General features: G+C 38.1%; 1 protein-coding gene across 1 annotated transcript in view; it reads left to right on the top strand.

The window, feature by feature from the left end:
• Window positions 1-5,594: 5,594 nt before the first annotated feature.
• The window catches only part of LOC306868204 (SITS-binding protein-like), a 36,058-nt gene continuing 18,676 nt past the window's right edge, over window positions 5,595-22,976 (top strand). Inside the window, exons 1-4 of the mRNA XM_079414285.1 lie at window positions 5,595-6,578; window positions 7,303-7,474; window positions 19,556-19,763; window positions 22,551-22,701. Coding sequence (XP_079270411.1) covers window positions 6,108-6,578; window positions 7,303-7,474; window positions 19,556-19,763; window positions 22,551-22,701 — 1,002 coding nt within the window. The 5' untranslated portion in view covers window positions 5,595-6,107. The remainder of the gene's footprint in view (window positions 6,579-7,302; window positions 7,475-19,555; window positions 19,764-22,550; window positions 22,702-22,976) is intronic.

The raw sequence follows: 22,976 nt of genomic DNA, 5'->3' as shown, positions 1-22,976 counted from the left end.
ATCGAGCCATCACACATACAGGAGCAAAGACACTTGTCAACGCTGCCCCACGACTTTTATTAATACCAGTTTAAATACTGAATCGCTACATTATATAACGAGAGGATAAAAATCACTGTTTTTGAAGTGAACTCACTCATTGGCTGCGTCCGAAACCGCCTACTCAATGAGTAGATACTTATTTTCAAGAAGTAGCCTACTTACTTGACGAGCGCTAAAATAGTACGTACTCTACAGCCAAATCTCGTTGAGTATGAATGAGATCCGCCATGTTTACGTTATCATGTGATCTATGACGTTATAACAAGTGCAAAAACAAAAGATATGAGCGACAGGTTTAATTCATCTATCTGTAAATATTTTGATGCTGATGAAATTTGCTCATTTTTGGTCTTGTTGAAGAAACAGCTGCCCTTATGATTGTAGTATAACCAACAAATTTGGGGTTGATTTAAGTTTTTATATTTTTAACTCAACTAATATAACCCTACAGTTTAATCCTTAAATTATTTTTTATTACGGAAAACCAAAATCATTCATCCACATGCAAAACTGGCTTAAATCTCCTTTGTTTTCCTATTTTTCTTGTTGAATGTCCCTCTCGTTTCATCCCTGAGGCTTATACTGTAAATAACAAAAACAAATGCAATTTTAATGCATTATGATTATATTAATTTTATGATTATTCAAAGATATTTAATCTTTTTGTTCCTGTGTATATAATCTCATACTATGATGTACGCAAACTAATTAGTTGTTTTCTTTTTCTTTGTGTCATTATGATTGTTCATTGTTATAGCTACTACCATCTTTCCCTGAGCTTGTATATTCTGCAGTAATAATAATACAAATAAAATAAGAGCGACAGGCGCACAAACATCTCAAAGAATCGATAAATCCACAACCCTACCTAGTATGTTTTCCTCCATGTTTGTAATTTCTGCACAAAAGAGCTGTCCATCAGCTGCTCAAAGATCTTACCTTTGGAGAGGATTGTTGATTTTACTCCAAAAATGTAAGTATTACTACTTAGAAATTAAGATTCCTTCAGAATGCATTGGTTGCCCAACACTTATGGACAATAATAATGATAAATGCTGACCAATAATTAATTATATTTTTTAGTGAAACAAGCTAAATGTAATTTTCTTTTTCATATGCCATAGCTATGCATGACTGTACACTAGACAAATGCAGCCAAGGTGAATACATCTCAATTTTCAGTCAAGTAATGAATTAATGCATATGTTAATGAAACAATTATATTTTATTGACTGACAACAGGAAACATGAACAAATGAGTAAAATGTAAATAAAAGTAACCATGACAATAAATAAACAAGTCAACAACACATGAAAAAGCTTTATTCAAACAACATTGTTCTAACAATCCTGTATTTACAGGCAGTGAACCACATCTACTGCATCTCAACAAAGCTGAGCCAGTTCTTTTCATTGAAATCTTTATTAATGCCAAAAATACATTTACATGTACAAACACATTACATTTATGTGTACATTTTGAAGTGTTGTCCCCAAAAAAATCTTTGTGTGAAGGGTTACCCGGCCCCTTCCCCTTCCCCTTCCCCTTCCCCTTCCCCTTCCCCTTCCCCCAAAAGAGAATCGAAACACCACTACCCTTCATGTGAACATGCAAAATGGAGGGGTATGGGTAAGGGTTAGAAATGGGATTGGGCCTACAGATTCGGGAATTTCACTCAACGGAACAGATTTAGGAACACTACTCATTGGAGCGGACTTGGGAAGTGCTTCCTCTACAACAGGGGTGCCCAACCCTGTTCCTGACGATCAGCTGTCCTGCAAAGTTTAGCTCCAACTCTAATCAAACACACTTGCCTTTAATTTTCACGCGATCCTGAAGACCTTAATTAGTTGCTTGATTAGAGTTGGAGCCAAACTTTGCAGGACAGTCGATCGCCAGAAACAGGGTTGGGCACCCCTGCTCTACAATATACGATGATCCACACATCCATATAATATAATCAATATATTTTTGCAAAGAATATTGGTTGCTCCCGCTGGAACTTAAAGGAGATAAAGGTAATCATCCAAGCTGCACCAGAAAACGGCCTTTAGTGTCTCATCGTTCCAGGGCACTTGATGTGAGAGGTCGACAAATTCCTCTACGTAGTCCTCAATTGGCTGGCCATCTTGAAAGCGTGTGAGAAGCAGGTCTTCTGGGTCTTGAGGGTTGAGGAGAATGCCCATGTTGTAAGGCAAATTTTGTGGTTTGGTCTTCTGTCATGAAACAGATAACACAGGTAAGTGAGGTCAGCAAGTTTGTTGAAGCTGGGATCCAGAAATCAGGTAGGTTCAGAATTCAACATAACATCATAACTTAAGAAACTGGGAAAGTAAAGAATCTTTCTTTATCCACATGTAGCTTAAACTAAAGGAGGCTTCGTAGACATCAGGCACAAACTCAGGTGAACAGAAAGTCTTTTAGGATAGATGGTTGGACTTATGTCATAATAACTTGGTACTATTTTCCCTTTCCAGGTTCGAGGGCTCTGAGAGCAGACAGATGGAGGATTCACTGTAAGGTAGATTGGGACATGATGATGATGATGATGATGATGATGATGATGATTGATGATGATGATGATGATGATGATGATGATGATGATGATTCAGGTGAATAGCGCTGGTAAGGACCGTGTACCTCATGATGTGTAGAAAATACCATCAAGGAGACCAGACGATAAGGGAGCGAAAGGTGACTGCTTTTATATCGTAGTTAATGAGGTGAATGGTGGCAGGTGTGTTGACTGGAGATCAGGTGCAGGCGGGATGCTGGGAAATGGAGTCCTTAATGTGGTTTAGTGACTGAGCTATGACAATAATAATAATAATTATTATATTTATTATAATTTATTTTATTGTTTTTGAAGTGCAATAGATGGAAATAAATAACAATTAAACTTTATTAATTTATTAATAAAGTATTAATTTTATTTAATTGTGTATTTATATTCAGTTGCAAAAAAAGGAAATAAATACACAAATAAAAATGAAATAAAATAATTGTACCGCTGATAATATAGTTTAAAATGAAAAAAAATGTATTTTTATATCAAGTTTAATTTGTATTTGTTAAAGTACAAAATAGGTAAATAAATGAAGGCAGAAATAAAATAAAATAATTGTACTGCTGATAATCTCATTTAAAATGGTAAGTCTTGTTTATTTATTTATTTGTTTATTTAGGTGCAACAGATGGAAATAAATAAATAATATAAAATAAAATAATTATTCTGCTGGTAATATGAGAAATAGAAGCATTTTTGTTGCTGGTCTCTGTCCTTTGAGCCCCACTGAACGGATATACCAGTTACATATGCAAAAAAAAACAATATCAACGTTTGCTGTCATCCGCTGATTTTTTTCACTATATATACTACCATTTGTTTTTCACGCTGCATGCTCACAGTCACAGTCCATGGAAAGCAGAGCCAGCCACCTATCATTCAAGCTGTTATTTATAGCACTTCTCAACGGAGTCGTATAGTTGATGTGTAAATTGAGACTGTTCCTTTGGACATGGCCCCAAAGCACGCTCAACTCTGACCCTGAGCCAAGGCCACTGTAAAGTTTAACTTGGCTTAGTCACACACACATAACCCACACACACACCTTCGCAGACAAGTGCAGAAGATGCAACTTGCAACCTTAGCTACCACTCTGGAACAGTTTTCTATGTCCAAATCTGAACATTAATCAAAATTAAAGCAGGAAATTGGGGGCAGTCAGTAGTCAGCTGATAGGTGAAGCCGTCTAGTGGTTACGTGATTATTGGAGATGAGTGAACAGCCAAGGTGAGGTTCCCACAGCCTTATCCAATGACCACAGCCCTGCCAGCAGAATCCTGAGATGCAAAAGGGCTGACTTACAGAATCTGAGCCAGTCGCAACTAATCTTCAAGGCATTTGGGCTATCGGCCGCTTCAACACGTCAGTGCTTCACTATCAGAAGCCCTTTTTCAGGAGTTTTCTGAGATAGCTGGGAACAGATGGATGGATAGATAGATGATAGATAGATAAACAGACAGACAGAAAGGTGCAGCACATGGCAAGCCCAACACAATGGCTGTTGACAGGTGAAATTCCATAGGTGGCATCTCCAGTCATCCATGTTGTCATGTCATTAATCATGTCTTAAGTCATGGGGGGGGGATTCCTGCTTCATATCTGCTGCTCCAAAGAATCATGCCTTGACACATTCTCCATGTTTAGTGTCAAATATATATGTGTGTGTGTGTGTGTGTACGGACTACTGAAGTTATGTGTCTTGTGATGTTAAACATTTCTACATAAAGATTTTTGTTAAAATTCTCAGTTCATGTACTTTTTAGCAATATTTTGAGTAGATAGTGAAGACGTAACTGATTACATTTAATCTGGATTATGTAATCAGATTCCAAAAATTAAGTACACCTAATTGGATTATATTACATTTTAAAATGCTCATAATCAGATTACTGTTACTTTTATGGATTATGATTACATATTATTCTTAAAATACAGTGAATTAGTCATCATTTATTGATTCACCTATTTTCTAAAAAATCTTTTCTAAAGTTTCCTTCACAACAATCTTACTGTGTCATACAATTTAGCTTTGACTATATTCACAAATGTTGTGTATATAAATTTGCCAACCATGCTATGCTATTAGACTGTGTATGAAACAATTCTTATACACATCACTAAACACGGGAGATGTATAGCTGTGAAACACTATTTCTCAAATCCAGCAACCTTCCATAAAGAATCTGGAAGTCAGGACAAAAATATTTCAGACCTGGAAGACTTTGGGCATGTAATGTTATTGTTAATTTCATGTTTATTAATGTTTGTTCATGCAGACATTTCCAGTGTGTGCATGTTTATGTGGTTTATGAGGACACAAATTTGTATAATGACATGGGTATGACAGAGGTATTACAATATGAAGGTGGTTTATGAGGACACTGCCTATGTCCCCGTAATTCAAAAGGCTTAAAAAACATACTAAATGGTGTTTTTTTGAAAATCTAAAAATGCACAAAGTCTCCTGTGAGGGCTAAGTTTAGGTGTAGGGTTGATGTAGGGCAATAGCACACACAGTTTGTTCAGTAGAAAAACCATTACGATACACAAACGACGCAGTGCACAAGTATGATGCGCCATGATTTAGGCTATTAGATCGAAATGAGATCAAAATGTAGTTTGCAAATAACACTCTTTAAAAATAAGGTTTCCAAAAGGGTGTTTTTGCAGCGATGCCATAGAAGAGCCAAAAACCTTTCAGTGAACAGTTCCTAAAAGAATCATCTTGAAGAACATTTAAAAAATCTAAAGAAACCTTTTCTACTTTAAAGAACCTTTTTTTTTACATTTGAAAGGTTCCATGGATGTTTAGGTTCTTCATAGAACCATCGATCCCAATAAAGAACCCTTATTTCTAAGGGTGAAGGATTCTCACGCCTGCTTAAACAGTTACAGGACGCTGAAACACTTGCTCGGGGTTGATGCATGTATGCTAGTCGATCGCTCTGCACGCGCGTCTCCAAATGCCAAGCGCGTGCACTCAGTGAGAATGGGTGATTCGCCGTACTCTGCGCATTGTCCGGCTCCTGACCGGGAGCCCCGGTAACCGCAAAGCTCGCCTAATCACTTTCTCTCGTACCTTTCTGAAGAAGCAGTATGGAGTTACGTCACAGCAGCGCGCAAAAGTGCAGGCCAAGCAAATAAGCCGCTGAGGAGCTATTTGTAGGCATTGCTGCCAAACCCGGGTAAGGCTGCTCACTCTTCTGCGATCAATGCTTTAAACCTGCTATAGCACTGGAAGCAGCATGCATTATTTTTTCGATTTATTCTGGAATGATTGTGTTTGGAGAACTTGACCTGGATCCGTTGATGACCGGCGGCCGGTGCGCGCAACAACGCAATTAGATCCAATTCAAAACTTCACGTTCACAGACAATCCAAAGCGTGAAGGAGCGCGACATGATGACGATTCTGCATGTCAGCAACAGAGAGGTTGTTACTTTTTATCATCACTTTTGATTAGATCTTTTTAGTCGTCGTCTTCTTTGTGAAATCATCATGCCGCACACTCGCAACAGGAACCCAAGTCCAATCCCAGAGGTGACATGGGACACGGGGTTGAAAGAGATGAACGAGACCTGGAAGGGGGCTATTGCTTGCTTGGGAGTTGCTGTCTTTTTTGTCATGACAATTGGGATCATTTATTGGCAAGTTGTGGATCAGCCCAACAAGAACTGGATCCTGAAGGGGAGCTTTAGTGGGCTTATTTGGGAGAGACGGACGCAAACTCTTGTCATACAGACACTGACTGAGGACAAGACTTTCGCGGAGATAGACGTGGAGAACGTGGGGAACACCGATATTGAGGTTCCGTTCGTGAGGAACATGTGCTGGCTTAACAAAACCGAATTCTGCTACACTTGGGATTCGGTCGCAGAGGTGAAGATATCTTTGGAATCAGAGGAGGACTCAGATACCGAGTGTTACAGTGTAACCTGGACTCCAATTCACTGTCACGTGGACCTGAAGGTAAAATGTCATTAGAACTTAACATATATGCTTCATATTTTTGCTTTGACTTCCTTTGGGGCCTTCACGTCCTAATTAAAATGCTTATTTAACTGTTTCTTGTTTCAGAAAATATCCTTAAGGATAAACAATTTAACATCTGAATGGCTCTTTGCTTGCATTTATCTTTAACATTTTGTTTCATTATGTAATTAGTGGCTTTTATTTGTCTTCAAATAGTCGTATTTTATGTGGTCATATTGTTATTCGTAAAAACGGATTTACTTTGCAATTGTACCTGCCAAAAAAGTTTTTAAAGCAGGGTTTAAAGATCACCAGACTAAAAAAGCCACACAGATACATTTGACAGATTTCCGATAAGACAAGGCCTTCTTTGTTCAGCAAGCACCTAATGCGGTTCAGAAGTTTTCGAGTTTAATCCATTAATTTCCCACATTTCCTTCCTCAGTAATGCTCTGTCGTGTGTTATTTTAGATTTAAGCCTAAAAACCCTTTGTTCAGTCCAATCCTTTGACTTATAGGTATTCTGCACCTGTTTTCATGTGTTATGAGAGCCAAAAGCTTCTTAGCTGGTTGTCTGGATTTGGACACTAATGAAAACTTTATACAATCTATATGAAGAAACTAAATCAATGACTGTATAATTAGCAATAAATGATCTACCTATGGTATAGATGGACCAAAACAATACAGTTTGCGGATAGTCACCCTCTTTCTCTCTCAGGACTGTTTCTCCATGATGAATATTTCGTGGTACGGAGGTGCCAGTTTTCATGCGCCCAACTGGCCAATAAATGATGCCAACATTTCCATGCAGCCCTTCACAGTCAGTGATCTTAGGGACAACCCTTCTGGCTTTGGATCAGTTTTAGAACGATACTTCCTGGGATCCTCAGGTAAGCAAAAAGGAACTCCATGTCACTAACTGTTACCCCCTTAGCCAAATTTGGCCACCCTGCCCTTTCACACTTTGTTGACCAGTCCAAACTGCTGCTCAGATCTAGAAACGCTCTTCATTAACTGCAAGCCGTTCTATTCGCCGCGGGAGTTCTGCTCGTTCATTCTCGTGAGTGTTTACATTCCACCGCAAGCGCACGTGAGCACAGCTCTACAGAAACTCGCTGATCTGATCACAGAGAGTGAACAACAACACCCGGACTCTGTTTTAATCATTCTCGGGGACTTTAATAAAGCAAATCTCTCCCGTGAACTGCCAAAATACAGACAGCATGTTACATGTCCCACCAGAGACAGTAATATATTGGATCACTGTTACACAACAATAAAGGACGCATATCACTCGGTTCCACGAGCAGCTTTAGGACTCTCTGATCACTGTTTGGTTCATCTTATTCCATCCTACAGGCAGAAACTTAAGTCTGCGAAGCCTGTATTAAGATCTGTTAAAAGATGGACTAACGAAACAGAGCGGGATTTACAAGCCTGTTTCGACCTGACTGATTGGTCTGTTTTTGAAGCTGCAGCAAATGATCTGGACGAGCTCACAGAGACTGTAACATCATATATCAGTTTCTGTGAGGACATGTGCATTCCTACCAGGACTCATCTATTCTACAACAATGACAAACCATGGTTCACTGCCAAACTCAGACAGCTCCGTCAGGCCAAAGAAGATGCTCACAGAAAGGGGGATAAAGTCTTGTACAAACAGGCCAAATACACACTGGAAAAGGAGATCAGAGTGGCAAAGAGGAATTATTCTGACAAGCTCAGGAACAAATTCTCTTCCAGCGATCCGGCTTCAGTGTGGCTTGGATTAAAGGACATCACCAGCTACAAAACACCACCCCCCAGCACTCTGGAGAATCAACACCTGGCAGACGACTTAAACGAGTTCTTTTGTCGTTTTGAACGATCACCCCACAGCCGCCCAGAACACCCCTCCACACAACCATTCACACCTCCAGCAACCCCTCTCTCCCCCACACCTACAATTCAAATCAGCGAAGACGATGTGTGCCAGGTCTTCAGGAAAAACAAAAGAAGGAAAGCACCTGGTCCAGATGGTGTGTCACCAGCCTGCCTAAAAATCTGTGCTGAGCAGCTGGCCCCCATCTTCACACAGATCTTCAATAGATCACTGGAGCTGTGTGAAGTCCCCTCATGCTTCAAACGCTCCACCATCATCCCCGTCCCAAAGAAACACAAAATTACTGGACTAAATGACTACAGACCTGTGGCACTAACGTCTGTAGCCATGAAATCATTCGAAAGACTGGTTCTGGCTCATCTGAAGGACATCACTGGACCCTTACTGGACCCCCTGCAGTTTGCCTACAGAGCAAACAGGTCTGTGGATGATGCAGTCAACATGGGACTGCACTTCATCCTGCAGCATCTGGACAGACCAGGGACTTATGTGAGGATCCTGTTTGTGGACTTCAGCTCTGCTTTTAACACCATTATCCCGGAAACCCTTCAAAATAAACTAACTCAGCTCTCCGTCCCCACCTCCGTCTGCCAGTGGATCAACAGCTTCCTGACAGACAGACAGCAGTTAGTAAAGCTTGGCAAATTCTCATCCAGCACTCGAACCATCAGCACTGGAGCTCCTCAGGGCTGCGTACTCTCCCCACTGCTCTTCTCCCTCTACACCAACGACTGCACATCTAAAGACCCCTCTGTCAAGCTCCTGAAGTTTGCAGACGACACCACACTGATCGGCCTCATCCAGGACGGTGACGAGTCTGCTTACAGACAGGAGGTTAAGGAGCTGGCTGTCTGGTGCAGTCTCAACAACCTGGAGCTTAACACGCTCAAAACTGTGGAGATGATCGTGGACTTCAGGAGAAACCCCCCTGCTCTCCCCCCACTTACCATCATGAACAGCACCGTGACTGCAGTGGAGTCATTCAGATTCTTGGGCACCACCATCTCTCAGGACCTAAAGTGGGATATTCACATTGACTCCATTGTCAGGAAGGCCCAGCAGAGGCTGTACTTTCTTCGCCAGCTGAGGAAGTTCAACCTGCCACAGGACTTACTGAAACAGTTCTACTCTGCCATCATTGAATCCATCCTCTGCACCTCAATAACTGTCTGGTTCAGCTCAGCTACCAAATCTGACCTCAGAAGACTACGGAGGGTAGTCCGGACTGCTGAGCGAATCATTGGTACAACCCTCCCCACTCTCCAAGAACTGTACTTATCCAGAGTGAGCAAAAGGGCTGGTAAAATCACTCTGGACCCCTCACATCCAGCACACAACCTCTTTGAACTGTTACCATCTGGTCGACGCTACAGAGCTCTGAGCACCAGAACGACCAGACACAGGAACAGTTTCTTCCCTCAGTCAATACATCTCATGAACACTCAATAAATAAACGTAGAACACACAACTAATACATTATCCATTCACCACACTCACTTATTTTATTTTCTCATTTCTAATTTGCACATACTTCACCTGTACATACATAGTCGCCTATATTATATATTATATATTGTGTATTTTTATTTTTTTTTGCTGCTTTGTACATTGGTTATTGGCTATTTCCTGTTATTTTGTTTCATTACCTGTGTCCTGTCCTGTTACTGTCTTTCTGTTGCACTGTGGAGCTTCTGTCACTACAACAAATTCCTTGTATATGTAAACATACTTGGCCAATAAAGCTCATTCTGATTCTGATTCTGATTCTGAACATGCATTCACTTGTGACTATGTACACAATTCTAAACTGCCTCGGGCCGGAGATCACGGGGCTCTACTGTACATAGAGAGCGTAACACAATACGGATGGTTACTTCTGCTTGCTGAAAGATTGCAAAACAAAGGACATCGGACTTGAACCCATTGGTATTTGTCAGCAGATGCCTGATGTTTATATCGAGAGTTAATTAAGAAAACAATCTCAGGCAGATTTAAATAACCATTGTGTTTATGTCTGGCTGTTAGTTTGATTCGAGGCACGGTGGGAGATGTTTACAGACAGATGCGTAGTGGATTCAAACATTATCCAAACCACTCCAAATGTTCAACAGTTTAGACTTGTAGACTTATTTCACAATAGCTACTGCAACATGAAAATGTGTGCAATCAAATTTTATTTTCCCCCCAGATTTAATCATTTTCGAGATCCTTATTTGGCAAATTTACCGAGCATGTTTTTAACCTTGAAATGTGTAGCATATTTTGAGTATTTATGTGACATATTTAAGTATTTAATGAAACTTAAAGCAGTGGTTATTGATATGTAAATTTACTTCCAGACATACGATTCAACCACACAGCAGAAACCAGAACCGCCTTCAACCTCCAGTATAGCAATGTGTCAATCCCTTTAGCTGGAAAAAGCTATAAAATTCAAGCTTCCCAGATGCATGCATCATTATTGACATGTGAAGGAAGTTTGAAACCACCGAGACTCTTCCTAGAACTGACCATCTGGCTAAATGTGGTATTCTAAGAATCTGAAAGGTCAGGGAGGTGACGAAGAGCTCCTCAGAAGACCTTCAGATTACCTGTGTAAAGATGGGAGGTCCTGTCAAAATCCATCACTACAGCACTTCATCAATCACTTTCAAACGAGTTCACAAACTGTGGTCCGTGAAGTGCTTTGGTCCAGGAGTTGAACAAAAAACTAAATCTAACAATTCTAATTGACAAAGAATATCAACAGTGAGTTGATTAATTAACCAGCTTTGAACAATGAATTATATGTTTCACTCATTTAGGTTCATTAGCCAAAAGTAACAATATCTACTTCATTTCAATGAAACAAGCAGCAGTCTAACCATATTATGGATCTGTAGCTCAAGACCGGATTGGTGAAATGGATGTCAAATGGGACCACCAAATGAGATTTAGAGTGATTGGTGATCTGTAATTTTTTAATGTTTAAAAATAACTCAAATGTGCTGTGTTTAGAGCATGCACTCTGACAGGTTGCATTGAGGTGCTTATGTGGGCAATGCAAATTTAAATCTCATGTCATTTAAAGTGGCCTCTTTTTGTCCTATCACATCATAATTTACCAGTAAAAAAGCAGATATATTTAATAAATGGCATAAATTTATTTATTTTTTACATGCATGTCATACTAGAGCATTTGGCGTATTTTTAAATTGCACAAGCATTGTACAAGGTGTTGTATTATGTGTAAGCAAATTCCTGATAAACTGCCACCGAATATCACTAAGTAAAAGGTAATTTTCTGCAGTAGAATAATCCACGGTGGAACTTTTTCGTATATGAGAAATGATTTTCACCTCAGGGCACGCAGATGAAATGTAACAACAAACTCATTCATGTTATCTTGCTTTTGGAGGCTGATGCCTGCTGTTTGGGAATGCAGTCATGCTAGACAGTTCTGCGAGGTAATTATACCCAACCACTTTGACAACAGAATTTGGCTCAGGTATTTCATAATGACCAAAACATTTCAGATGATGTGCAACAAGATTGGTCCACTGGTTAGTCCAGTTATGCTGTCCCATTATCAGTCAAGTGACTTTCTTTGATGCACATCAAGGAATGTATTTGGTAAATGTGTTTCCAACATAGTTTTTGCATGTTTTCATATCAAATAAAAAAATATATCCACCTCAATTGAGTGCATAAGTTTTAGTAATAGTACTTTGTAGTGGTTCGTGTCTGGAGCTTGCAGATAACTGCTGCTAAAAACAAAACATGAAACAAAACAAAACAGTATTTTCAGTGGAATTAGGTACATATTAGCACAAATTTGTAATGTATTACTTTTAGTAGCCAAATTTCCCAACAATAGTGGCAGTAATAGTGCAAACATAGCACTTTTTGGGCCCCAAAAGCATGTCAGCTTCGACATTTTATACTGTATGTTCAGGAAATTGTTAATATATGTTCACTAAAATGAGTAATAACATTGTTTCTTAACACATTTGACAGTAAGCTGCCACACTCAAAGTGCAAACATACTGCTTTTTGCGGCCATAAAGCATGTCGGACCGGGTTTGACATTTTATGTGTTCAGTAAATGGTTAATATATGCTCACCAAAATGAGTAGCACAACACTGTAACACATACTTAAGTTTCTTAACACATTTGACAATAAGCTGCTACTAGTACTCGCACTCAAAGTGCAAATGCAGCACTTTTTAGGCCTCAAAATCAGGTCGGTTTTGACATTTTATATTTTCAGTATATATGTTTAATAAAATGAGTAACACAACATTGTAACAGTTTCTTAACACATTTGACAATAAGCTGCCACACTCAAAGTGCAAACATAGCACTTTTTGGGCCCATAAAGCATTTCGGACCAACATTTTATGTGTTCAGTAAATGACTAATATATGTTCACTAAAATGAGTAACACAACATTGTAACACATTACTTTTAGTAATGAATTTCTTAACACAGTTGGCAATAAGCTGCCACTAGTACTCACAAGTGCAAACGTAGCATGTGTTTGGGCCCCAAAAGTGTGTTGGACCAGCTTTGACATTTTATATGTTCAGTAAATGGTTAATATGCTCACCAAAGGGACGTTGTGATGACCCCTCGTGCTTCGGACCAGCAGGCGTGCCATGCGAAGCTTGTGTGGGTGGGCAGCTGGTCTCTAAACATGGTTACCGCTCCGAGACACTCTCACACTCTTACAGCACCTCGTCACCCACGCTCAATCCAGCAATTAATAACCCTATTTACTCAACACAGTCACACTGCTTTTTTCATACCACTGCATTATTTGCACCCACATTGGTGTCTTCCAAGTTTGCGTGTGAGCTTTCAGCAGCTGAAAGGTGAAAGCGGTAATCTGCGTCCCAGACATCTGAACAGAATTAGATTAAAACGAAAGGGCATGCCATCAGCTAAGGACATAATATTCGTCATGTGACATAAACAAAGGGCTTTTATGATTTCCTAGATCATTGTTTGACCCACTGAGTGTTATGTAACTCCGTGAGCAGTTTAACCGAAACAATCGCATGATTTTAATCCCTTTTCCACCTCGCTAAAGGATGGCCTTGATTTTGTAGAGACCTCTCAAACCCGTCTTTAATTGGCTCATTTTAAGACAGAAATGTTGAGCTTCCTGCCAGTGCAGCTGTCCCAGGTTGCCAAGTAACCGCAGACACATCGTGGTATATAATGCTCAGTGGCATAACAACGACAATCATGTTGGCTCAGATTCGTAAGGCGACCCAGCAGCTGCCTGTGGCCGGGGCTCTTGGCTGCTATTGGTCGGCGGTGTGTTGATAATGGACATAATCGTTTTTCGTGAGTCACCGCTGTGCAACCAAATGGCGTGTTATTGCGCAGACCTGTAAAACGAGTCCCCAGTGACCCGGGGCAAACCCAAAGGTAAACTTTTCAGCACTGTATATTTACATTTAGGCCTTGAAATCGGATAGTGGTTTTAAACAAGTTGGTGATGTGGAGCTTCAGTCATGCGACGTCTGTCAAATAGCTTTGTCCACTTTGTTGATGAGAGACATTATTGAAGTGTCCAGGCAAGTTGTGTCCTTTACTGGGTTCACTGACAGTTGTGTCTGGTCCAACATGATGACCGAAAGAGAGTCTGAGACATATTTAGATTTTGATGGTTTCCAAGTAATGATGTCTATGTTAACTGTATGCACCAACGACAGCAACAAAAACCAATTAAAGTTTTCATTTAGCAAAATAAATAATGTTTATTTAATAATGAATTCATTAATCAAATGTATTTAATTACAAAAGTTGTAAATAGACACTGACACCACCAAAGCATCAAATAATTTCAATTTCATTCTGTCTGTCAATTATTTTGGCTTTCCAAAATGAATTTTTGACGTAATAAATTTGGTTGTTCGAATTTTGTGTGCACACACATACCAAAATATAATGAAAAAACATGATCCTGTTCACAGGAGTGTGAACCCAAAAAGTGTGAATGAATTAGCAACGGGTCGGAAACTGTGTGTTTTTGTGGGTGTCGTGGAGTCATGAAGTAATTCTTTTGCTAGTTGAATGGAATTTACGCTTCTGGTAAATTTTTTAGAAAAAAACTATCCACCTAAACTAATGCCAAAATATTAAAATCACTGATGCCAAATTACAGAAAAATCTTTTTTTAAAGTCCATGCAAACAAATTTTACCAATAATACCAAAATTAAGATTGATAGATCGACAGTTCTAGTACATCTATTTTGTAATAATACATTTTTAATGCAATTCTCAATGTAAGCATTCTGTATAGTACACAGTGAACCAACTCATATGTTTACATTTTGTACGATGGTGCATTGTTGCCACCTAAACATATTTTCCCGCACAATAATGTCATAATAATGAGATATGTCGTTAAAACAATATATTTTCTTCTAATGACATATTATGTCTTAAATATGTTTTACCCATTACAATGGCATACTATATCTTTAAAATCATAGCTATATAGCAACATTATGTGAATGAGGTGATTATCTGTCATTTTGGAATTTGTATTTGGCAAATCAAAATCAGACATTTGCAAATGATACAATAAAACAGTTTGAACTTAAAACTTGGCCTGCCTCAGTGTATAAATCTTCACCACACTGCTCAATAAAATAACACTGAGTCTATCATTACAAAAAAAAAGCATGCAACAGTTATTTTTAGTTTGAAAATGGAACAAAATAGGGCTGAATCTCAAGCTGGAGTTTTGTGGGTGGTTGCTATACTGTAGACCGTAAGACAACAGTTCAAGTCTTTAGATATTGCTCAACTTTCTCTTTAACGTAAGTCAATGGGAATTTTAATCTCATTTATTTTCTGCCAAGCCAATGCCGTACACTAATCAAGCAATAGTAATAGTGATGCATGACCTGGAAAACACCACTAATGAACAGCTGTGTGACACATGAGCCTGAAGTCATGTAGATTGGCAATCAAAGTTCATTATTTGTATCCGTCCATTGTCGGACGCTTTGAGTTTTACTCTTCAAATGCTTCGAGGCCCCATTCTTAAGGTGTGTATAACATGGCTTCTGCACAGTGGCAAATAAATAACTGTCATTTGCTGACGTTTAAGAGATTTCGACTTGAGTTATGAGCAAGGTGAGCTCTACAGAAGCTGAAAAAGAGGGGGAGCCGTCTTTTATTTTTAGAATAATTCCCCACGGTAACTACTACCAGCTTTCCTGGAATATTTTCCACTCTGTCTTTAAAGCAAAGATGAATAACAGCATCCCATCTCACTTTTTTTCATCTAATATGGACTGGATGAGAGCAGAGAGTGGAACAATTTTCAAACAATAAATGAATGATTTGCAGAAATGCTTAGTGCTATTCCATATAAATAATAATAGAGTACCGTATAACTTGATATGAGGAAAAATACACAAAGAAGAAAACAATTGAACATTACTTGGCTAGTCAGAGTTGTGAATTCTCTCATATTTGTGCATTCGAATACAGTTTTTGTATGCTTGGATGGGATTAGTTAAAGTGATACTCTTATTTTTTTAACTTAAAGTGATAATCATGATAATTCTGTTATCATTACTCACCCTCATGTCATTCCAAACTACATCTTTTTTGTTTAGTTTAGTTTTTTTGTTGATTCAATGAAAGTCAATGGGGTCCAAATCAGCACTGAATTTTTTGAATTTTTTATTAATTTGTGTTCCACAGAAGAAAGATAGTCGTACAGCTTTGGAACACCCTGACAGAATTTTTATTTTTGGCATGAACTGACCCTTTAAGAAACACATGCATAATCTTATGGTTAACAGTTTGGCTTGTTTCCTTCACTTGGCAGAGTCTACAGCAGGTGCGATAGTTAGTAGATGTTATACCCTTACATGCTATTATTTATAAAAGCTAGCCACGACAGCAGCCTTTATTTCTCTCTAAGTCTAATCTGCAGTGATAAATCGAGGGAACTGGTGAAGTTTGCCAAAGAATCTACATTATTTAAGAGACGTTTCTCAAAATAAAAGGGAAAAGGAAACTAACGAGACAACGTCAACAACATTTCATTGTTTTGTCTACTGCATTCATCAAGTCATCATATTTTTTTATTTTCCTTCATTTTTGGTGAATATAAGTTTACCGACATCTACAAACTTCCATTAATTCCCAAACTAGGTTCCCTGTACTGAGTGACAGCTAATTTTGGCAAGCCTAAAATCTATTCTAGCATTTTTTTCTTTTTAAGAAACTGTGACTATTTAATTTTAGTTCATATAGGCCCGGTTTCACAGACGGATCTCAAGGTCACTGCATACCGAGTCCGAAATTTTCGCACGTTATACAATAAATACGACCTCACGTTGTGTCAATCACGTTTTTTTGTATATTGTCTCCGAAACTTTCGACCATAAAAAAAAAAATCGGATCAGGTTGGATTTTCTGCGTTTTCACATCCATAGCATGCATTTTGATAGGAAAGGATGGGGAATACGAAAAAAATGGGAAAACGCATACGAAAAGTTTGGATTCAGTGTGCAATGACCTTTAGACTAAGCCAGGATTAGGCCATAGTTCAATTAGGACATTTAAATAATTTGTATAAATGTGCCTTAGAGAAAACATTACTGGTGTGCATCTTGAAACAAAACAAAGGCACTGATAAGATCAGTCAGTGCAAGTTTCTTTCAGTTGAAACAGCTCAGATTTCCATTTTAGTCTAGGATTAGGTTTAAGCCTTGTCTATGAAACCGGGGGATAATGTTTATTGTTAGATAATTTAATATTTTGGCATGTGTGTGTGGGGTGGTATGTTAGATAAGGGTTAGTTATGCCCAGTCTGGGACAGCAGAAGGTTTACAGGTTGTCAGGGTCTGTTCACAATAAGTCCACAGCAAAAACATCTTTTTCTAATGTTTAAATCTAGTGTATTTGTATGATAGCACTAACTGTAAAGTTACTGTAATGGGGTAATCAAAACAGCCTTTTTACTCAATTAGTCTGTGCTATTTTTGTTTACTTTCATTTTTAGTTTAGTAAATTTAACTTCTGCTTTAAAAGCATTGTTTTTGTTTTTAGATTACAATGTTAGAATGTAATATGATTTTAATCCCTTTTTTGCATATAATATTTGCCTACATGCTTACATTCACTTTATTTGTTTAATCCAAATACAAAATACTGAGATATATACCGTATACCGCAAATCAGCCAAAAAATACAGAGATATGAATTCATGCTCGTATCGCCCAGCCCTAATATGAGCCATAAAAGCCTGTTGTATCAAATATGATAAACGAAGGTCTTACGGATTTGGAACAACATGAGGGTGAGTAATTAATGACAGAATTTTCATTTTTGGGTGAACTATCCCTTTAATGTCATCATTGCTGGTGCTGTTCAACAGAACCACGAAACAGTGCCAATTATCATTGCACCTGAGTTTAAAGACAGCTGAAAAAAGGCGAATATCAGTAAAAATTACAAAATCAAACTGATCATCAGCCTGAACTACATCACATCTGAATAATAATAAAAAAAATACCTAACTTCTAAAATGATGCACTACATCTTTGGAAATATTTTCCAGCAATGAGCATTGTTTCATTTTAAAATCTCATTTTTAAAGTCGTTGTGTGAGCTTGGGTGAGGTGAGGGGCAGTCAGATAGACAGTGCTGTGTGCGTTTACACTGGGGTACATTGACATGGTGGTGAAATCCAAGAAGCAGGAGGAATTCCAGGGAGGGCAGCTACATCTGCGCACACCATTATCTACTTCACATAATCTCAAATTTTCAGGTGCAGAAAGACATCAGAAGCGGCCCTCATATACCACCCACCTTCTGAAGAAGCTTGGAAAATATAAAGATTCAATTATAAATCCCAGTGTTTCCTGTTCCAAACGTCTCAGTCTTGGAATTTCCATGATGCGTCAGGCTGTAAAGGCTGCTTTACTGGGGCAGGTCGAAAGATGGTATTTGGTTTCGTTCATGCTGTGTCTGCCATTCATACAGAGTTACAAATGCAGGAGTTATCGTGTGATCTGAAATCACCTGACGGCTCAGCAGTGTCCAAGACTTGCATGTCAGCATCATTGACTGAACTGTTCACCATGTTATTTCCGATTACAGCTATTTCATATTTCCTTTTGAAACAGGAAGACATGCGCTACCATTTTTTTTTTTTTCCTTTTTAAATGAAATGAATACTCTTATTGAGCAAGGCTGAATTAAATTGATCAAAAGTGACATTAAAGACATTTAGGGCCAGACTTACGATAGAGTGCTTTAAGACATGCTTTTTTGGGGTGTTAAATAATGCTGCAAATACCAGTGAATTGATGAGTGCAAATCTTAGTAAATCGCGTTGCGTGATTCAATTAAATACTCCCCTCCCATAAATTTACCAATCGAAAGGGAAACTCCTACAAATGCGTATTGAGTAAGGTGAGTCACAAAAATAATCTGATTGTAAATGGATGCTGTTCTTATGAACTTTCTATTCATAAAATAACCATAAAAGCAAATGAGCATATTAGAATGATTTCCGAAGGATCGTGTGACATCGAAGACTGGCGTAATAATGCTGAAATTTCAGCTTTGAATCAATAAATATATTACAAAAAATAAAATTTGAACTAGGGGTGTAACGGTACACATATTCGTACCATTATAAAAGCATTAAAAATGCTGTCATTATAAAGCTTGGAAGAACCAAGACAATTTTTAAAACTACGATTGTATTTGTCTGAAAGAAGAAAGTCAAGGATGGGTTGAGGGTGAGTGAGGTTGATGGGATAATTATCATTTCTGTGTGAGCTGTCCCCTTAATTGGATGAATTAATTGTGAGTGGAACATCTGCAGAACTTTCCACTCCCATTTATGCTTTTATGGGATTGTGCTCTCACGCTAATTTGGCCCTATATCTGCTAAAAGTTATTTTTGTCAACTTTTAGATGTACACTAGCATATAAACGACCTCACAGTTAGCAGACATGGACTAAAAGTCACAAAACTTCAGTCTTGATTTATCTGCGGATTTAAAATGTGCAAAGCTGACCATTAGTAACCCAGTGTTGTTGTGTTTTTTTCAAAGGTGTGTCAGTTCTAGTGGCCCCTAACATCCCGCTTCATGTAGGAATGGAGAGCAGACAGCAGTTCTGTTTGCAGATGCCGCCCAGTATGGAGCGCATGCCGCTGCAGTACACCGTGTGTGTTGGACACAACATTCGAGCCGTCCATCAGGAGTCAATGCAGCAGCTCTCCACAGCCAGACGAGAGCTGCCAAACATGGATGTCTTACGGTACTACAACTTTACAAACCCTTTTACCTTTTACATTATCTTTCTCTGATATCTTTAACTTTGCATTAATCGGGATGCATATCATCATCAAGTGTCAAAAGACTTAAAAGGGTTAGCTAACCCCAAAATTTTAATTAGCCTGTGATTTACTCACCCCCGAGGCATCCTAGGTGTATACTTTCTTCTTTCAGACAAATCCAATCGAAGTTACATTAAAGGGATCATCAGATGCGACATTTCTTACAAGTTGTTTGAACTGAAATGTGTCTTGGCAGTGTGTGTACACAACCACCCTATAGTGAAAAAGATCCACCTAGTGTTTTTTTTTTATCGTTTCCCCTTTCTCAGATCTCAGATGCCTGTCTGTGTGGCGTCGCACAGACCCAGGCCCCTCCCACGATTGCTGATTGACACTAGCGTTTTACCTTAGACCCACCCCTGAATGAGCTGTCATCAATCCGCCAATGTTTCGATGCTGGAGCGGTTGTATATAAGAATGTCTCCTAAGCGATTGAGGTGTTTTGTTGTTGAATGTAATAATGAAAATAGCAGTCGTCATTTACTCCTAACATCTGAGGCGCTGAAGACACAGTGCATTACCTTTGTTTTTGAAGGAAATGCGCCCCCGATCTGCCTAAATGCATTTATGTTCACGGAAATCATTCGTGATCCAGCCTCACCTAAAGAACAAGGGAGTATAAGGTTTTTTTATGAATCTTTGCAAATCACCTTTCCTAATAACGTGCTTCCGCGGCTACAATAAACAGTCTCATGAGAACGGCTCGTCACCCCACGGAAGAGAGGGGCGGGGTCAGCAGAGCTCATTATCATTTAAAGGAACATGGACTAAAACGGCTTGTTGTAAACCACTTATTTTGACGAGGTAAAAAGGGTGTTGTTTCACACTACCATTGAGAAATTTTAACCAAAGTATGTTATAGACTTTTCATTAAATCATTTTTCATTAAATAAACATTTACTTTTCAAAATTGTCTTGGCTCTTCTAAGCTCTATCATTGCAGTGGGTGAGTGTTTCTGTTGCAACAGTCCACAAGACGTCAAATAAAGCGCGCGCATCCTTAATAAAACATGCCTCACACAGCTCCGGGGGGGGGGGATAAAGGCCTCCTGTAGCGAATCCATGCGTTTTTGTAAGAAAAATATCCATATTTCAAACGTAATGTTTTACCAATACAGTACTGTTTTCAAAAGTTAGCATTTTCAGGCCCCCAAAACGCTGTTATCTTGTAACTGAATGGCCAACACGCATTAAAAAGTAACCATTTTTAGTTGAAAACAGCGTTGTGTAAATGCCAACTGAAATAATGTTTTTTTTTTTTTATAGAAATAAATTAACTAATAAATAAAAATTAATTAATGAATAAATAAGTTATAGAATTTAGAATGTTATAGTTATAGAATTTTAATACTGCTATAGAGTGAGAGAGAGATTTTTAATATTTACTATTGCATGGTGCAATGTTATTTTAGTATCAGTGATAGGCTCTTATAGTTTTTGTTAATATTTTGAATTAGATTTTAGTTTTATATTTTAAAATATAAAATTAATATAAAAATTAATTTGAGTAATTTCATTGTTTTTTTTGTCATTGTTCGTCCATATAGTTAGTATAGCTATTATATATGTGACCCTGGACCATGAAACCAGTCATAAGGGTCAATTTTTCGAAATTGAGATTTGCACTTCATCTGAAAGTTGAATAAATAAGTGTTCCATTGATGTATGGTTTCTTAGGATAGGACAAAGTTTGGCCGAGATACAACTATTTGAAAATCTGGAATCTGAGGGTGCAAAAAAAAAATCGAAATATTAAGAATATCGCCTTTAAAGTTGTTCAAATGATGTTCTTAGCAATGCATATTACCAATCAAAAATTAAGTTTTGATATATTTACAGTAGGAAATTTACAAAATATCTTCATGGAACATGATCTTTACTTAATATCCTTATGATTTTTGGCATAAAAGAAAAATGGGTAATTTTGACCCATGCAATATATTTTTGGCTATTGCTACAAATATACCCCAGCGACTTAAGACTGGTTTTGTGGTTCAGGGTCACATATTAGTTTTTAGGGTTATGCTTTATTTTAAGGTTGCAATTATACATTTAAGTACTGAGTAATATTGATTAGCTACATATACTTACAGTTCTATATGGGTAGGATTAGGGTTTGGTTTATGGTTACTTGCATGTAATTATGCATCATTTATTTTTATTTTTGGTAACACTTTATTTCGATAGTCCACTTTAGACATTCTACTAACAGTAAGTAACTTTGCAACTACATGTCAACTAGCAATCATTAGAGTATTAGTAGACTGTCTGCTTAATATCTTCTAACACTTTATTTTGATGGGTCCACAACATACAACACACTGACTATCAGAAAATTTGCAAGTATATGTCAACTTACTCTACTAACCCTAAACCTAGCCTACTGAGAGTTAGTAGACATGTAGTTGCAAATGAATCAGAATTAGTTGACATGTAGTTACAAAGTTACTTATAGTTAGTAGAATGTCTAAAGTGGACTATCGAAATAAAGTGTAACCTTATTTTTAACAAGGACACCTTCAAATAAAGTGTTACCGTGTTTAGTTTTAGTTATTTTGGTACTTAATAAAATTAGAAATATTTTCTCGGCGACTAGCTGAGATACAATGAATTCAATATTATTAATATTTTATTTTATTTGGTCCCTGATGTGTTGGTGTACATTAATTTGAAGACTCTACTCTAACAAATACAATATTTCTCTGAAGGCTGCCTTTCTGGAAGCTTCTAGCAAACGTGGACTCAGGGGCCAAGCTAGAGCGCGAGCTGAGAACCTTCTCAAACCGGCTGAAGCGACATCACCTGGGGGAGGGACTCATCAGCCTCGACGAACATTCCACTGCTGTCCTCGCCAACATGGTGGGTCACGCACTCTAAATCACCCTCTTCCTGCAACACAGTAACATCTGACTGTTCTCAACTGGAGGTTCTTGATAGATATGTGCTTTTAAAAGAAGTCTTTTGATGCGCATCAAGGCTGCATTTATTTAAAAATAAATACACAAAAACTGATATCGTAAAATATTATCACATTTCAAATTGAATATATGTTCAAATGTAATTTATTCCTTTGATGCAAAGCTGAAATTTTTTGGCATCATTTCTCTATTACTCCAATAATAATAATAACAACA

Source organism: Barbus barbus (genome assembly GCF_936440315.1).
Source record: "Barbus barbus genome assembly, chromosome: 50".
In the NCBI taxonomy this organism is placed as follows: domain Eukaryota; kingdom Metazoa; phylum Chordata; class Actinopteri; order Cypriniformes; family Cyprinidae; genus Barbus; species Barbus barbus.
The sequence above is the reverse complement of the archived record's forward strand: the minus strand, read 5'-3'. Positions and strand labels throughout refer to the sequence as shown.